General features: G+C 42.0%; 2 protein-coding genes across 4 annotated transcripts in view; one reads left to right on the top strand and one right to left on the bottom strand.

Annotated features, from left to right (window-relative positions):
- Positions 1-5,909, bottom strand: part of LOC133483227 (laminin subunit beta-3-like) — a 31,085-nt gene extending 25,176 nt beyond the window's left edge. For all 3 annotated transcript variants that reach the window (XM_061784141.1, XM_061784142.1, XM_061784143.1), the window contains exons 1-3: positions 5,799-5,909; positions 5,669-5,717; positions 5,074-5,228 (exon numbers count right to left, since the gene is read on the bottom strand). In XM_061784141.1, the coding sequence (XP_061640125.1) occupies positions 5,074-5,228; positions 5,669-5,693 (180 nt within the window). In that variant the 5' untranslated portion in view covers positions 5,694-5,717; positions 5,799-5,909. The remainder of the gene's footprint in view (positions 1-5,073; positions 5,229-5,668; positions 5,718-5,798) is intronic.
- Positions 5,910-10,769: 4,860 nt separating this feature from the next.
- On the top strand, positions 10,770-12,425 carry g0s2 (G0/G1 switch 2). Its single transcript, XM_061784145.1, has 2 exons — positions 10,770-11,001; positions 11,642-12,425. The coding sequence occupies exons 1-2, from the start codon at positions 10,960-10,962 to the stop codon at positions 12,053-12,055; spliced, it is 456 nt and encodes a 151-aa protein (XP_061640129.1). The 5' UTR covers positions 10,770-10,959; the 3' UTR covers positions 12,056-12,425.
- Positions 12,426-13,297: the final 872 nt, after the last annotated feature.

Here is a 13,297-nt window from a genome sequence, read left to right as displayed (position 1 = left end):
CTGCCAAACTTAAGCAGCTTTGCCAAGCTAAGGAGGACGCATATCAAAACAGGGACAGGGCCCTGTATAATCGAGCTAGAAACCAGCTGACTAAAGAAATTAACATTGCAAAGATAAACTATGCAGCAAAGACTCTAAATCAGTCTGGCATGCATTCCAATCGCTGACAAATGACAAGCGACGATCCCCCCAAGCTGAGAACAATAGCACACTAGCCAACGACTTGAATACCTTCTACTGCAGATTTGAAAAGGACACTTTCACGCCCCACACCCACCTAGCCGCACCACCGACCACTATCACACCACCGACTTCTGCGTTGACCATCCGCGAACAGGATGTGAGACACATCTTCAAACAACAAAAGATTAACAAAGCGGCAGGCCCAGACCATGTGTCTCGCTCCAGTCTTCACAGCTGGAACTGTGCAAAGTACCATCCTGTTTAAAACGCTCCACCATCATTCCAGTCCCCAAGAAACCTACAATCTCGGGTCTAAATGACTACAGGCCTGTCGCCTTGACATCTGTGGTCATGAAGTCCTTTGAACGTCTCATGCTGGACCACCTCAAGAGCGTCACAGGCCCCCTGCTGGACCCTCTGCAGTTTGCCTACCGAGCAAACAGGTCTGTGGATGATGCAGTCAACATGGGACTGCAATTCATCCTAGAACACCTTGACAGTGCAGGGACCTACGCGAGGATCCTGTTCGTGGACTTCAGCTCAGCGTTCAACACCATCATCCCTTACCTTCTTTCCTCCAAGCTTCTCCAGCTCAGCGTCTCACCTGCCATCTGCCAGTGGATTTACAGCTTCCTGACGGGCAGGAAGAGGCTGGGGGAGGCCACCTCATCCACATGCAGCATCAGCACTGGTGCGCCCCAAGGTTGTGTCCTCTCTCCGCTGCTCTTCTCTCTCTACACGAACAACTGCACCTCAACACACCCGGCTGTGAAACTCTTGCAGATGACACCACTATCATCGGCCTCATCAAGGACGGTGACGAGTCTGCATATCGACAGGAAGTGGAGCGGCTGGAGCTGTGGTGCGGCCGACACAACCTGGAGCTGAACACGCTCAAGACTGTAGAGATGATCGTGGACATCAGGAGGCATCCTTCGCCACAGCTGCCCCTAACATTGTCCAGCTGCCTTGTGTCAACCGTCGAGACCTTCAAGTTTCTGGGACTTACAGTTTCTCAAGACCTGAAGTGGGTGATCAACATCAACTCTGTCCTCAAAAAGGCCCAGCAGAGGATGTACTTCTGAGAAAGCACGGCCTGCCACAGGAGCTGCTGAGGCAGTTTTACACAGTGGTCATCGAATCAGTCCTGTGTTCTTCCATCACAGTCTGGTTTGGTGCTGCTACAAAAAAGGACAAACTCCGACTGCAACGGACAATAAAAACTGCTGAAAGGATTGTCGGTACCCCCCTACCAACCCTTGAGGACTTGCACGCTGCCAGAACCAAGACAAGAGCGTGCAAAATCCTCTCGGACCTTCCGCATCCCGGTCACCAGCTCTTCCAGCTCCTTCCCTCAGGTAGGCGCTACCGATCAATGCAAATTGCAAATTAGAACTAGCAGACATTCCAACAGCTTCTTCCCTCTTACAATCAACTTCTTAAACACCTAACCTACATTTCCATTGCAACATGCTGGCAATTTTTTGTCTTTTTGTCTTGAGTTTGTTGTCACATTTCTGTTGGGCCAATTATATATTACTCGTGCACTCACTGTAGTAGTCTCACCACGCTGCACTATTTGCATATCTGTTGTATTGGCGTGAGTCTATTTGCACACTGACTGAGGAGTATCTGCAACATTTGCACAATCAACATTGTCCCAGACTATCGTACTACTCGCTTGAAGTCTCGGCGCCCTTTGCACAATGGTCATTGCACCGGACTATTGCAATATTAGTAATTCAAACTGCTCTAAGTGCTAGAGGACTCTGCATCTTTTTGCATAAGTGTCAAAAAAATGAATGAATAAAATTGTACCGGCATTACCAGATAACTCGCAAACCTTTATTGCTCAGTGATTGTTTTTCTCAATGCCTTTTTGTCTCCAAAGTGCGAGAGGACTCTGCATCTTTTTGCACAATTGTCAAAAAAAAATAATAATAAAAATGTACCGGAGCGGCACGGTGGCCGACTGGTTAGAGCGTCAGCCTCACAGTTCTGAGGTGCGGGGTTCAATCCCCGTCCCCGCCTGTGTGGAGTTTGCATGTTCTCCCCGTGCCTGCGTGGGTTTTCTCCGGGCACTCCGGTTTCCTCCCACATCCCAAAAACATGCAATAATTGGAGACTCTAAATTGCCCGTAGGCATGACTGTGAGTGCGAATGGTTGTTTGTTTCTATGTGCCCTGGGATTGGCTGGCAACCAGTTCAGGGTGTACCCCGCCTCCTGCCCGATGACAGCCGGGATAGGCTCCAGCACGCCCGCGACCCTAGTGAGGAGAAGCGGCTCAGAAAATGGATGGATGGATGGAAAATGTACCGGCATTACCAGATAACTAGCAACCCTTTATTGCTCAGTGACTGTTTTTCTCAATGTCTTTATGTCTCAAAAGCGTTCTCTTTCAATTGTAGAACCGGAGACAAATTCCTTGTGTGTTTTTGGATATACTTGGCAAATAAAGATTATTCTGATTCTGATTCTGATAAATTCCCAGTCATTCTGTCAGTTGCTGCCGCACGGATCTGCCCTATTCTATTCCAAATGAACATTATTACAGTACATGATTTAATGCAAAAAATAAAAATAAAAATTGCACAGTATAGATTTACATTGTTTGACTAACTGCTATTTCTGGTTTGAGCTAGTCTCAACTTTTAGCTTTCAAGAGAGGGAGAGTGTACAATATTATTAGCCAGATAAATCGAAATGAAAAGTCAACCATTAACGTTGCAGATTATCTATTACTGGCCACTAAGCCTTTATTTCAAAATTGATTGAAGGTTCATGCTGAGTCTGCAAATGGTGTGGTGGGTGGTGTTGCAGACTGTTCCCGAGATAAAAATGTTGGCTAAGGCTGCAGTTGCAACATGAGGGTCTGTTACTGAAATGAGACTGTTTGACAAATGGGCATTGGGCAGTCCAGCCAAAACTACCACAGCCTTGGTTGCATGTGCATGTCGGTGACCTCTGCCTCATTTGCCTCCGTGTGTTGTAATCGCCCGGTAGAAACACATGGCCGGTTAGCGAAAGTGTGACTGTAGCTTTCTGACTGCTGAATTTCTAATAATGCAACATTTTAAAATGGAAGCTCATCCTCTACTGCTACCTACAGATGTCTCCCCAAATAAGATGTTTTTTTATCATGTGTTTAGTTACTCAAAAAAAAAGACTTAGTTGAGAAAAAATACTTAGTTGAGAAATTTGAGGTCACCAAGGGCTGGACCAGGATTTACCCCTGTCATACTGATACTTGCATTAAGTGTTTATGTAAATAGACATACAGATTTTACACTGTGTATGTTTGTGAATGTTGAGTGGTGGCACTGGTCCAGACCATTTATGGCAGTTATTTATGACAGATATTTTTTAGCATTTTTACCATGAGCAGCTGTATTCTGTTGTTACACACTGATCTGCTTTATGCGGAACATCACATAACTAACCCCAGAAAAACAGGTTAGCGGACTTCTTGTGTATGCTGGGATAACTAGCATAGCTACAGGCTAATGACATGATGGTTTGAACCCAAACTTATAAATTAAATTTGTTTTTCTTTGTGGCTGGTGTTTTCGGACAAAAATTAAATCCAGTGGACCCCCGCTATTCACGGGGGATAGGGATCGGGCTGGACCGCAAATTGTGAAAATCCGTGGATAATTGACACCCAATATAACTGCATTGAAAATTTTCATAAATTTTTTTTCAAACCCCAAAAAATCTTTATTAAGCGGGGATAAACCACCAATGAGGGTTTCCAGGTTTGGTTCCCCCCAAAAAAGAAAAGGGAAAGAGAAAAGATAGATAGATAGATAGATAGATAGATAGATAGATAGATAGATAGATAGATAGATAGATAGATAGATAGATAGATAGATAGATAGATAGATAGATAGATAGATAGATAAAAGTTTTTAAAACAAATTAAAAAATTTGCGAATAGGTGAATACGCGGGTGCCGAACCCCGAGTATGTGCGCATCCAATGTACATGTATATTATTTATTTTCTACATATGTGATATGATATATGTAAGAACGAACAAAGCTGCAACATCGGCTATTGTCCTCTTTGGTAGGCTTTGAAGATTGATTTTGAGGATCTTGTGTAAAGCAAAAGACAGCGTAGATGTTTTATATTTCTACAGTTGCTCTATTCTAGTCTCCTGCCATGGCGGCTCCGCCAGTCACCCGAACCAGAAGTCGACTGTTTTGCCAAATGCAGAAGTTGGTTGCACATAACCCCTATTCAGCCTCGGTAAAGTGTTTTAGCTTTGATATAACATGATCAGCAGAAGCAGTAGGGAGAAACAACATGCAATGTTAGATAATGCAGTGATTCTCAACTGGTGGGTCAGGACCCAAAAGTAGGTTGCGGACCCATTTTGGGTGGGTCGCGGACAGCCAGTAAAAGGATACATGTACTCTTATTTGGATTTTTCTGCTACAGTACAGAGGTCTACCAAGTTCCCACATAAAATGCATTAGCTAAACAACAGGAAGTGTAGTTGCCTCGCACTTTATAGCCACTAGTTTACTCTAAAAACAACTACAGTGCAGCTCTGCCTATGGCTAGCGCACATTATGGCGAGCAATATGCTTATGGTGCTACACCAAACTCATTTGAAACAACTTTTGGCAAAATCAATATATATGTGTTGTGAGAGGCTACTTTTACTTTTATGTTCTTTATTGTTCTTAACTTCTATAAAAGTGAGTCGCGACTTTGCAACAAAAGGAATATGTGGATCTCAGGGTGGCAACAGTTGAGAACCACCGATGTAGTGTACCTTCCTTCAATGGAGAGTAAGCATGTAAACATAAAAGCCTCATAGAAAAAAAAGGAAAACACCACAACCGCGTTGGGAGCGTTCATTTGAATTTTGCCGGCTTGTACCTGTTGGTATGGCGTGCAGTACACTTCGGAGCCAGTCAGCCCACATGTGGATGAGGCATGCAGCTGATCAGCCCGACCCACAAGCAGGTCGCTGCTGCGTGGGTAACAAGCTCCTTGAGAGCAGTCAGTCTGCGCGTGAGACACCGCAGCCACGGCTGGGGGAGAAATTAGTTGAATTACTTATAAAGGTTAGTGATCAATCAATCAATCAAAGTTTGTATCAATCAATCAATCTATCTATCTTTTTAACAGTGCATACTACTTTTTATCAAGTGAATGATTTGACGTCTGTTGTTGTTTAACTTCACGGTGTTCTTGTTTTGTAAAAATCGGCAATGTAAGAATGGTAAAGCATGCCAAAACTACATCCTATGTGTTATAATATCTCTTTAAACATGTGCCATCATGACAGAAAGCATGCAGGTTCATTCTTTGTGTGTTGTATGTGTAGTATATTAATATATATATCAACTGCCACTTGGTTTCAGTGGAAATATTCCATTAATTTATGGTTAGAAATATCAGATTTGTCGATCTGAAAGAGGACACCGGAGACGAGTAAAATAGAAAAATGAAGTCAAAAATGGAATCTTACCAGTTAGAAGTAAAAGTAGTGTCATTTTACGATCGAGTCATGTACAAGTCTAGAAGAGCAAATCAACACATGAGCTTTTATCAGCAAAGGGAAAGAGATTCAAAAGCATCGAAATGTAGTTTACAGTTACCTTGTAGTCAATGCCCACGCCCGGTTACCTGCTGCTTGTGTGTGTGGCTGCCTTGCTGCACTTATACACACACAGACTCACCTGGACAATATGATAGTGTGTGTGTCAGAGTCACACCCTTCAGCACCGCTCCCTTCTTGCCATGAATCAACACACATACGTATAAATGTAGACTCACACACATGTAGAGAGAAGAGCACAACAAAAACACTATGGTGAAACGTTACCCACAATAAAGACTACTCAAATGTATGACATTTGCACAAAATGAAGTGAAAATGCCTGACGTGTGTCAACGATATGTAGTCAGTTCATCTTTAAAAAACAGCTGCTGCAGTCATACAATTCTGAATCTGACAAAAAACTAGGTTAGTATGATTACTAAATAGGATAGGTTTAGTTTCATCTCATTAAATGTCTACAGGGAGTCTAAATTATTATGGATTCATGAACGTTTTGTGAACACACACAAAGGAATAAGTAACATGTGCTGTGCTGTAAAACAATAACACCACATATGAACTGCAGACACGAGAGTTGCCCTGAGGGGTTTATGTTTGCCCGCTTGTGTGCAAAGGTAGCCTGAGGCCCTGTTGAACACACACACATAATTTTTTCCTGTATCCTCCAGACATGCTTACTAATACCAAGCACAGGGTGTGTCCTGTGATTCAATGCGTGCACAGACTACACATCTCAGACAAGTACCATCATGCCTTCTGCCGTTCTGTGACGCTGTTCTTCATTTCTTAGTAACGTGGTGTTTTCTCTCTTTCAACACCAGACCAAGGTTATGGAATAGAACATAGAGATTTTAACGCTCACTGAATCTTTATGACTGGTTAGCGCATCTGCCTCACAGTTCTGGGTCCTGGGGTTCAAATCTCAGCCCCGCCTGTGTGGAGTTTGCATGTTCTCCCCGTGCCTGCGTGGGTTTTCTCCAGGCGCTCCGCTTTCCTCCCACATCCCAAAAACATGCGCGGTAGGTTAATTGACAACTCTAAATTGCCCGCAGGTGTGAATTTGAGTGCGAATGGTAGTTTGTTTGTATGTGCCCTGCGATTGGCTGGCGACCAGTTCAGGGTGTACCCCGCCTCCTGCCCGATGATAGCTGGGATGGGCTCCAGCACGCCCTCGACCCTTGTGAGGAGAAGCGGCTCAGAAAATGGATGGAATATTTCAACCAATATGTCAAATTGTGAAAACACCCTGCTCAAACATAGACCATTTACTGCACATCAAATGCCCTTAAGGTTGTAAGATTCACAATATTACCAAAACTTGCCCAAAAGTTCACAATTCAAACTTTCATCATGCATGACATCACATCGCCATATCACACATGACTTCAGAATGAAAGGATTAATTCTGGGTGTGTGTTCTTTGGCATTTTTTATTTTGTTTTGCAACATTTATTTGTAAGGAACGACCAACCTTAACAGGGGCTGTTATGAGAAGATCATACAAATAAATGGACTCACATTCAAAGCAGTCAGATTCTAGTGTTACCACATCAGTGGTGACTTTATTGAAGTGAAGTTTTATGAAGAGTATTTTTTTGTTTGTTTCTTTACAGTTATTAACTTTTACACTTTTGTGACAAGTAAGGATGTTAAGCACGGTATAAGATGAGGTTTCTGTGTAGGTCATTTTTGGTCAATTTATGGTGCTTAGAAAGAAAATCGTCTTTCTCCATCAACCAGTCCCTATACGTGTTCAGTAAGAACAGTAATTGAACCAGCAAACTCCAGTTCAAGGAAGCTACTGCTGCCTTTTGCAACATATTTGATTATCTTTACAACAGTCCCAAATAAAATACAGTAATTATTCAAATAACTCCAAAATATGTGGATTTTCATTGTCTTAACTTTTGTATGACAGCCCGCTTAATTATTGTGAGGACAAGCGCTCTCATATCATCAAATGGTTGATTCAGATATCTCAACATTTCCTGTAAAACCCATTCTTAGTCATCATCTGACACACATTTGTGTGTCTGTGTGACTGAGCGCTGTACAATTCCACTCTGACCACAGCTGACTGCAGCAATCTCAGGGTCGGGGTTGGTGATAGAGTTTACACAACCTTTCCTCTAATTCTGAATCTGTTGATTGAATGTTATTTACAGGAAGACCACAATCATACATACCATCAGGTGAGTGATATTTAGCCCATATACTGTCAGATTACACCATTGTGAAAACAAACAACTGAGGCAAAGTATGTTATATGTATATTTCAAACTCCTTGTCCTTCAGAAATAATGTAAAAGTTTAGGCAAGGAACTTTAATAAATACGAGTGGATTGTGTTGTGTTTCACCTGAGCACGAGAATGCCCCAAAGCTAAATAAGTTGTCTAAGAAGTAAAAATGTATACTATGTCTACATTCATTCAATATTAACTTTGTCCTGTAAGAAAATTTCACATCAAAAAGGTAGAATGCATGAAGTCATTAACTGAAGACACAATTTGGGGTGAACACGTCATAGCATAACATAGCACTCCCCAGGTACAATGAAGGCAAATAATAACTCAATGGTTGTGAAATTTTAATCTTTGCTAATAAGAGCTAAACCTGAATACAAACATACCAATTTTTTACTTCTTAAGCGGGGTACACCGTACACACAGACCAATTTTTTGACATTGTAACTGATTTTTAGACCCCACATGTAATGAGTAAATAATTGCCAAGTATGCATTCAAGATGACCAAAACCGTACACCACACACATAATGATGTCTGTAGTAATACCTGTGAGAGAGGATGGTGCCACAGAAGAAGGGGCGGTTGTTCAAGGCTGGACTGTGATTGGAAGAGAGATGGTAGAGGGAAATGATGGATCAGGAAGTCAGCTATGAGAGTTGGAAGTAGGTGGATGGAGATTTGAAGACTAGAATATAGTAAGGAGTGATAAAAGGAAAACAAAAGATAAGATAAATCAGAAGATAGGCGATCATGACGAGAGAAGTTCTTACGAACAGGAGGGAACAGGACCGAAAACTAGGCCTACTTGTCAAACTTGTGGAAGAGGGCATTTCATTCGGTGAATGGAATCTGATAGTCCTTCCCAGAGCAATATCTTAAGAAATAGGAGAAGGGGTGCTAAGATATATCGAGTTTAATAATCGAATCAGTCCTGTGTTCTTCCATCACAGTCTGGTTTGGTGCTGTTACAAAAAAGGACAAACTCCGACTGCAACGGACAATCAAAACTGCTGAAAAGATTGTCGGTACCTCCACCCCCACCGACCCTTGAGGACTTGCACGCTGCCAGAACTAAGACAAGAGTGTGCAAAATCCTCTCGGACCCTCCACATCCTGGTCACCAGCTCTTCCAGCTCCTTCCCTTAGGTAGGCGCTACCGATCAATGCAAACGAGAACTTCTTTCCTCTTCCAATCAACATCTTAAACAGCTAACCTACAATTCCATTGCAACATGCTGCCAATGGTTTGTCTTGAGTTTGTTGTCACATTTCTGTCAGGCCAATTATATATACTTGTGCATTCACTGTAGTAGTCTCGCGATGCTGCACTATTTGCATATCTGTTGTTGACCAATACTGGCCACTCATGGCAGAGTAGCATCTGCACCGCTTGTACACTGACTGAGGAGTATCTGCAACATTTGCACAATCAACATTGTCCCATATTATCGCGCTACTAGTCACTCCTTGAAGTCTCGGTGCCCTTTTCACAATGGTCATTGCACCGGACTATTGCTATATTAGTCATTCAAACTGCTCTAAGTGCTAGAGGACTCTGCATCTTTTTGCACAAGTGTCAAAAAAATGAATAATTAAAATTGTACCGGCATTACCAGATAACTCGCAAACCTTTATTGCTCAGTGATTGTTTTTCTCAATGCCTTTTTGTCTCCAAAGTGTTCTCTGTCAATTGATTGTCTGTTGTCGTACTAGAGCGGCTCCAATTACCGGAGACAAATTCCTTGTGTGTTTTTTGGACATACTTGGCAAATAAAGATGATTCTGATTCTGATATTAAGAAACTGTTCATTGCTGATTACATGCAAGAATGGAGGTCAACAAGGGAAAGTGATCAGGGTGAACAAGATAAATGGTCAGAAGCAGCAGTGTTCTTTGTGGAATAATAAAAAGCTGGTAAGGGGAGATAAGAGGCAGTATAAATATAGTCAACTACTATAATCCAGGTGGCAAAAAAACCCCACAAAATTTGCCCAGGGACCCAGGGAACCCTCACCGGCCCTCAGACACACACACATACCTCAATCCCACCAGGAGAGCAAGTGGCCCCCAACCCGCCGACCTGGTTTTTTTTATTTTCTTTCCTTTCTTGTACACACTTCAGTCCAGTTATTGGTGGAATGCATCATTAAGCTGTTTTTTCCCAACCACCAATAAACTTCACAGAAAAAGAAGCAGAAGAACAAGTTGGGCAAACCTATTGGTGCAACCTGTTAGCTTTTCTCTTGCTTAAGCAAAACCTTGTCTTGTTACAGAGTCTGCGGCTTGGCTGAACTATGTTAGGATTTGCGGTCAGATATATTGAACGATTTAACGGTCGGCCAGATGATTTTCCGGGCAGATCTAAGAGGATGAATCACTTTTTACACATCCCAAACCAAAGGATAATTACTCGGGATCATATCTGGAGACATCCAACAATTGGGCTTTTGGTGACTTTGATTGGAAGAGAAGGGAAATGCTCAAGTTTGACCCAGTTGTCAGTATGTGTGTACCCTGCATAATTACAGCAATAAAAATGAGCTGAAACAACAAAAAACAACATCACACAAGTAGCATTTGTGTGAAATCTTGTCACTCGCAATTATTACATTACATAGTCATGCACAGTTACTTGGCTCTATATTAACATAAACAATGGATTTGCCCACATAATCTGTGACAACCAGCAGGGAACTGAAGAAAGGACCCCCTACATTTCAGCAATATAATTGTGTTGTGCTTGGTCAACAGTACACGTGACATTTACTATATGGGGCAAGGACGTTTTGTCACAGGAGCACTGGACATCAGCCCAGGAGCTGCACGAGGGCACGTCTGCGCTGGCTGCCTCATGAATATTGAGCAAGTGGCACAGGATGGGTGGAGACAGTGTGGATATAAATGACCACAGTATCGAGTCAAAGTAAGTTCCTCATAAAGTCATACAAGTCATGATTAAGATGAGCCTCTCTTCGACAACATCAACGACAACAGTAAGTTTTCTTTCATTTAATATGCAGGGGTAAAAACTTTTGGTTGCTATTGATATTACTACAATGGTGGAGAAATGCACAATTCTTAAATTGTAGGTTTGTTTGGGTTCCAATCTTCCCAATTTGGAATAATGCAAACATCCGCAATGAGTTTCATGCTGTGCTTTGTTTTGTTCAATTTCAAGCAACATGAAAGATGTAATTGTAACTTTCAACCATAAAATCCATGATCATCTTCAATGAATAATGGGATTTAATATCACCTGGTCAAAGTTGCTTTGACTGTGGAGTAGATATTTAACCGCCTATCACACTCTCAGCAGTAAAAGTGCAAGTAAAATTAATCATTAACAATTGTGAATTTTGCCTGGATGTGCACTGCACCTATTTTGATGAGTTTGAACCAATGATTCATGCTTTCAATGAAATGGGAGCTGTAGGCAGCCATTGCAGTTTGATGCAGAATTAAACATCCAGAAGTTGTGACATTGGGATCACGTTGCAACAGTCATCAATCTATACTGAGCAGTGCAAGAGTTTTTAAGAAGCCGGCTAATATACTAATTATTGGCTCTGTTTTAACAATATTTGTCAGTGAACTGTTTAATTATTGCTGATCTTCATTTTAATTGTTTTATAGCTCCAAAAACAGTGTCCGGACACCTCTTGCATATCATCTGGAGAGCCACTGGAAATGGAAAGCATGCAAGAGTTGATACTCTTCGCCAAAGAGATGCTCAGTCAGAAACCCAGTCGGCGTCTGCTCAAGGTCTACTTAATGGGCTCTGTGTTTGCAGTACTGGGGACTTTCGTCGGACTGGTCGAGATGGTGTCTCATCCGTTCTCTTCAGGAGAGCCAATGGACGCAGAGATGCTCCTTCTGATGTCTCAGGAGCAGAGAACTGTTGCCACCGTGACACAATGCAATGTCAAGGTGTCGGTGAAAAAGGAGGACCAGGAGCAGGACACAATCAAGATGATGACTGACATGACTTTCTCCAAGGTCCAAGGTCAAAGAAGCTTGTCCCATCGGCTCCATGCTTCGGGAAGCTGACTTCTTGATCAGAGATTGCTCCCGGAACATCACTGCTGTGCAATACATGAATGAAAAGACTATATGAGCTTCAAGTGCTGTTTTCACACTTGAATCATAGCTCACTGAACAGTGTTCATTTATGTACTTGTACATTCTAAATTACATGTTTTCATCCCTTGCACAAGCACTTTTCATGTTAAGACTGTTTTGGTTATTATAAACCCAGAATAAATGGATTGTTTTATTTGAGAACGGTTAACAGCGGTTGTCAGCTCTGAGCTGACATATAGCGCCTCCTAGTGGGAGAATTAAACCATCTGTTTGACCTGTATCCCACTTTACAAATCTAGAAATTCATGAATCAATAAAGTATATTTTATATTTGAAATTCTAATGGTTTTCTACACTTCATAAACAACTTTGTGACAAAATCAGTTGAAAATGTGTTACTTACACAATGTCTTCATGTGTTACTACACTATGATCAGCTTCATACATTGCACCTTGGGTCGCCTCAAAAAACTTTTCACTCGACCACCTGTTAAGTACCTCGGATGTCACTAAAGACCTCCAGATTGCGCAGATGTCAAAGATGTACACCTTTCATGTTTGCTGCTTGCTTTGGGAAAGAAATGTTGCAGAAATGTAGCCCTATTCATGTTTTCATGTCGTCAGTGACGTATGGTCGCAAAAGCTGTTGGTGATTAACAGGAGTACATTACGGTATTATGAGACTTTTCTGGAATTCACTCGAATGAGATAGAAAGGAATTACAGGTTAGTCATAAAAACAGAACTGAAATGTACTTGAAATAGAAAACATTTTTCAACTTAATGTCAGCATTTAATACTACTAATTCAGTTTAATTCATCTTGACAAACCTTCAGAGATGTGTCGGAGGGCAAAATACCTGAAGATAAAAACAGAGAGCACACAATGATTAGTCTTCAAACACTACACAGTAATGGTTACTATATAGACACACAGCTGCAATTCAGATAATTTGATCAAATCTATCCATCCATCAGTGGGTCGCGGGCATGCTGGAGCCTATCCCAGCTATCATTGGGCAGGAGGTGGGGTACACCCTGAACTGGTTGCCAGCCAATCGCAGGGCACATAGAAACAAACAACCATTTGCACTCACATTCACACCTACGGGCAATTTAAAGTCGTCAATTAACCTCGCATTCATGTTTTTGGGATGCGGGAGGAAACCGGAGTGCCCGGAGAAAATCCATGCAGGCACGTGGAGAACAT

The sequence above is a fragment of the Phyllopteryx taeniolatus genome, chromosome 9 (genome assembly GCF_024500385.1).
Source record: "Phyllopteryx taeniolatus isolate TA_2022b chromosome 9, UOR_Ptae_1.2, whole genome shotgun sequence".
In the NCBI taxonomy this organism is placed as follows: Eukaryota; Metazoa; Chordata; class Actinopteri; order Syngnathiformes; family Syngnathidae; genus Phyllopteryx; species Phyllopteryx taeniolatus.
This window is presented reverse-complemented; position numbering and strand designations above follow the sequence as displayed.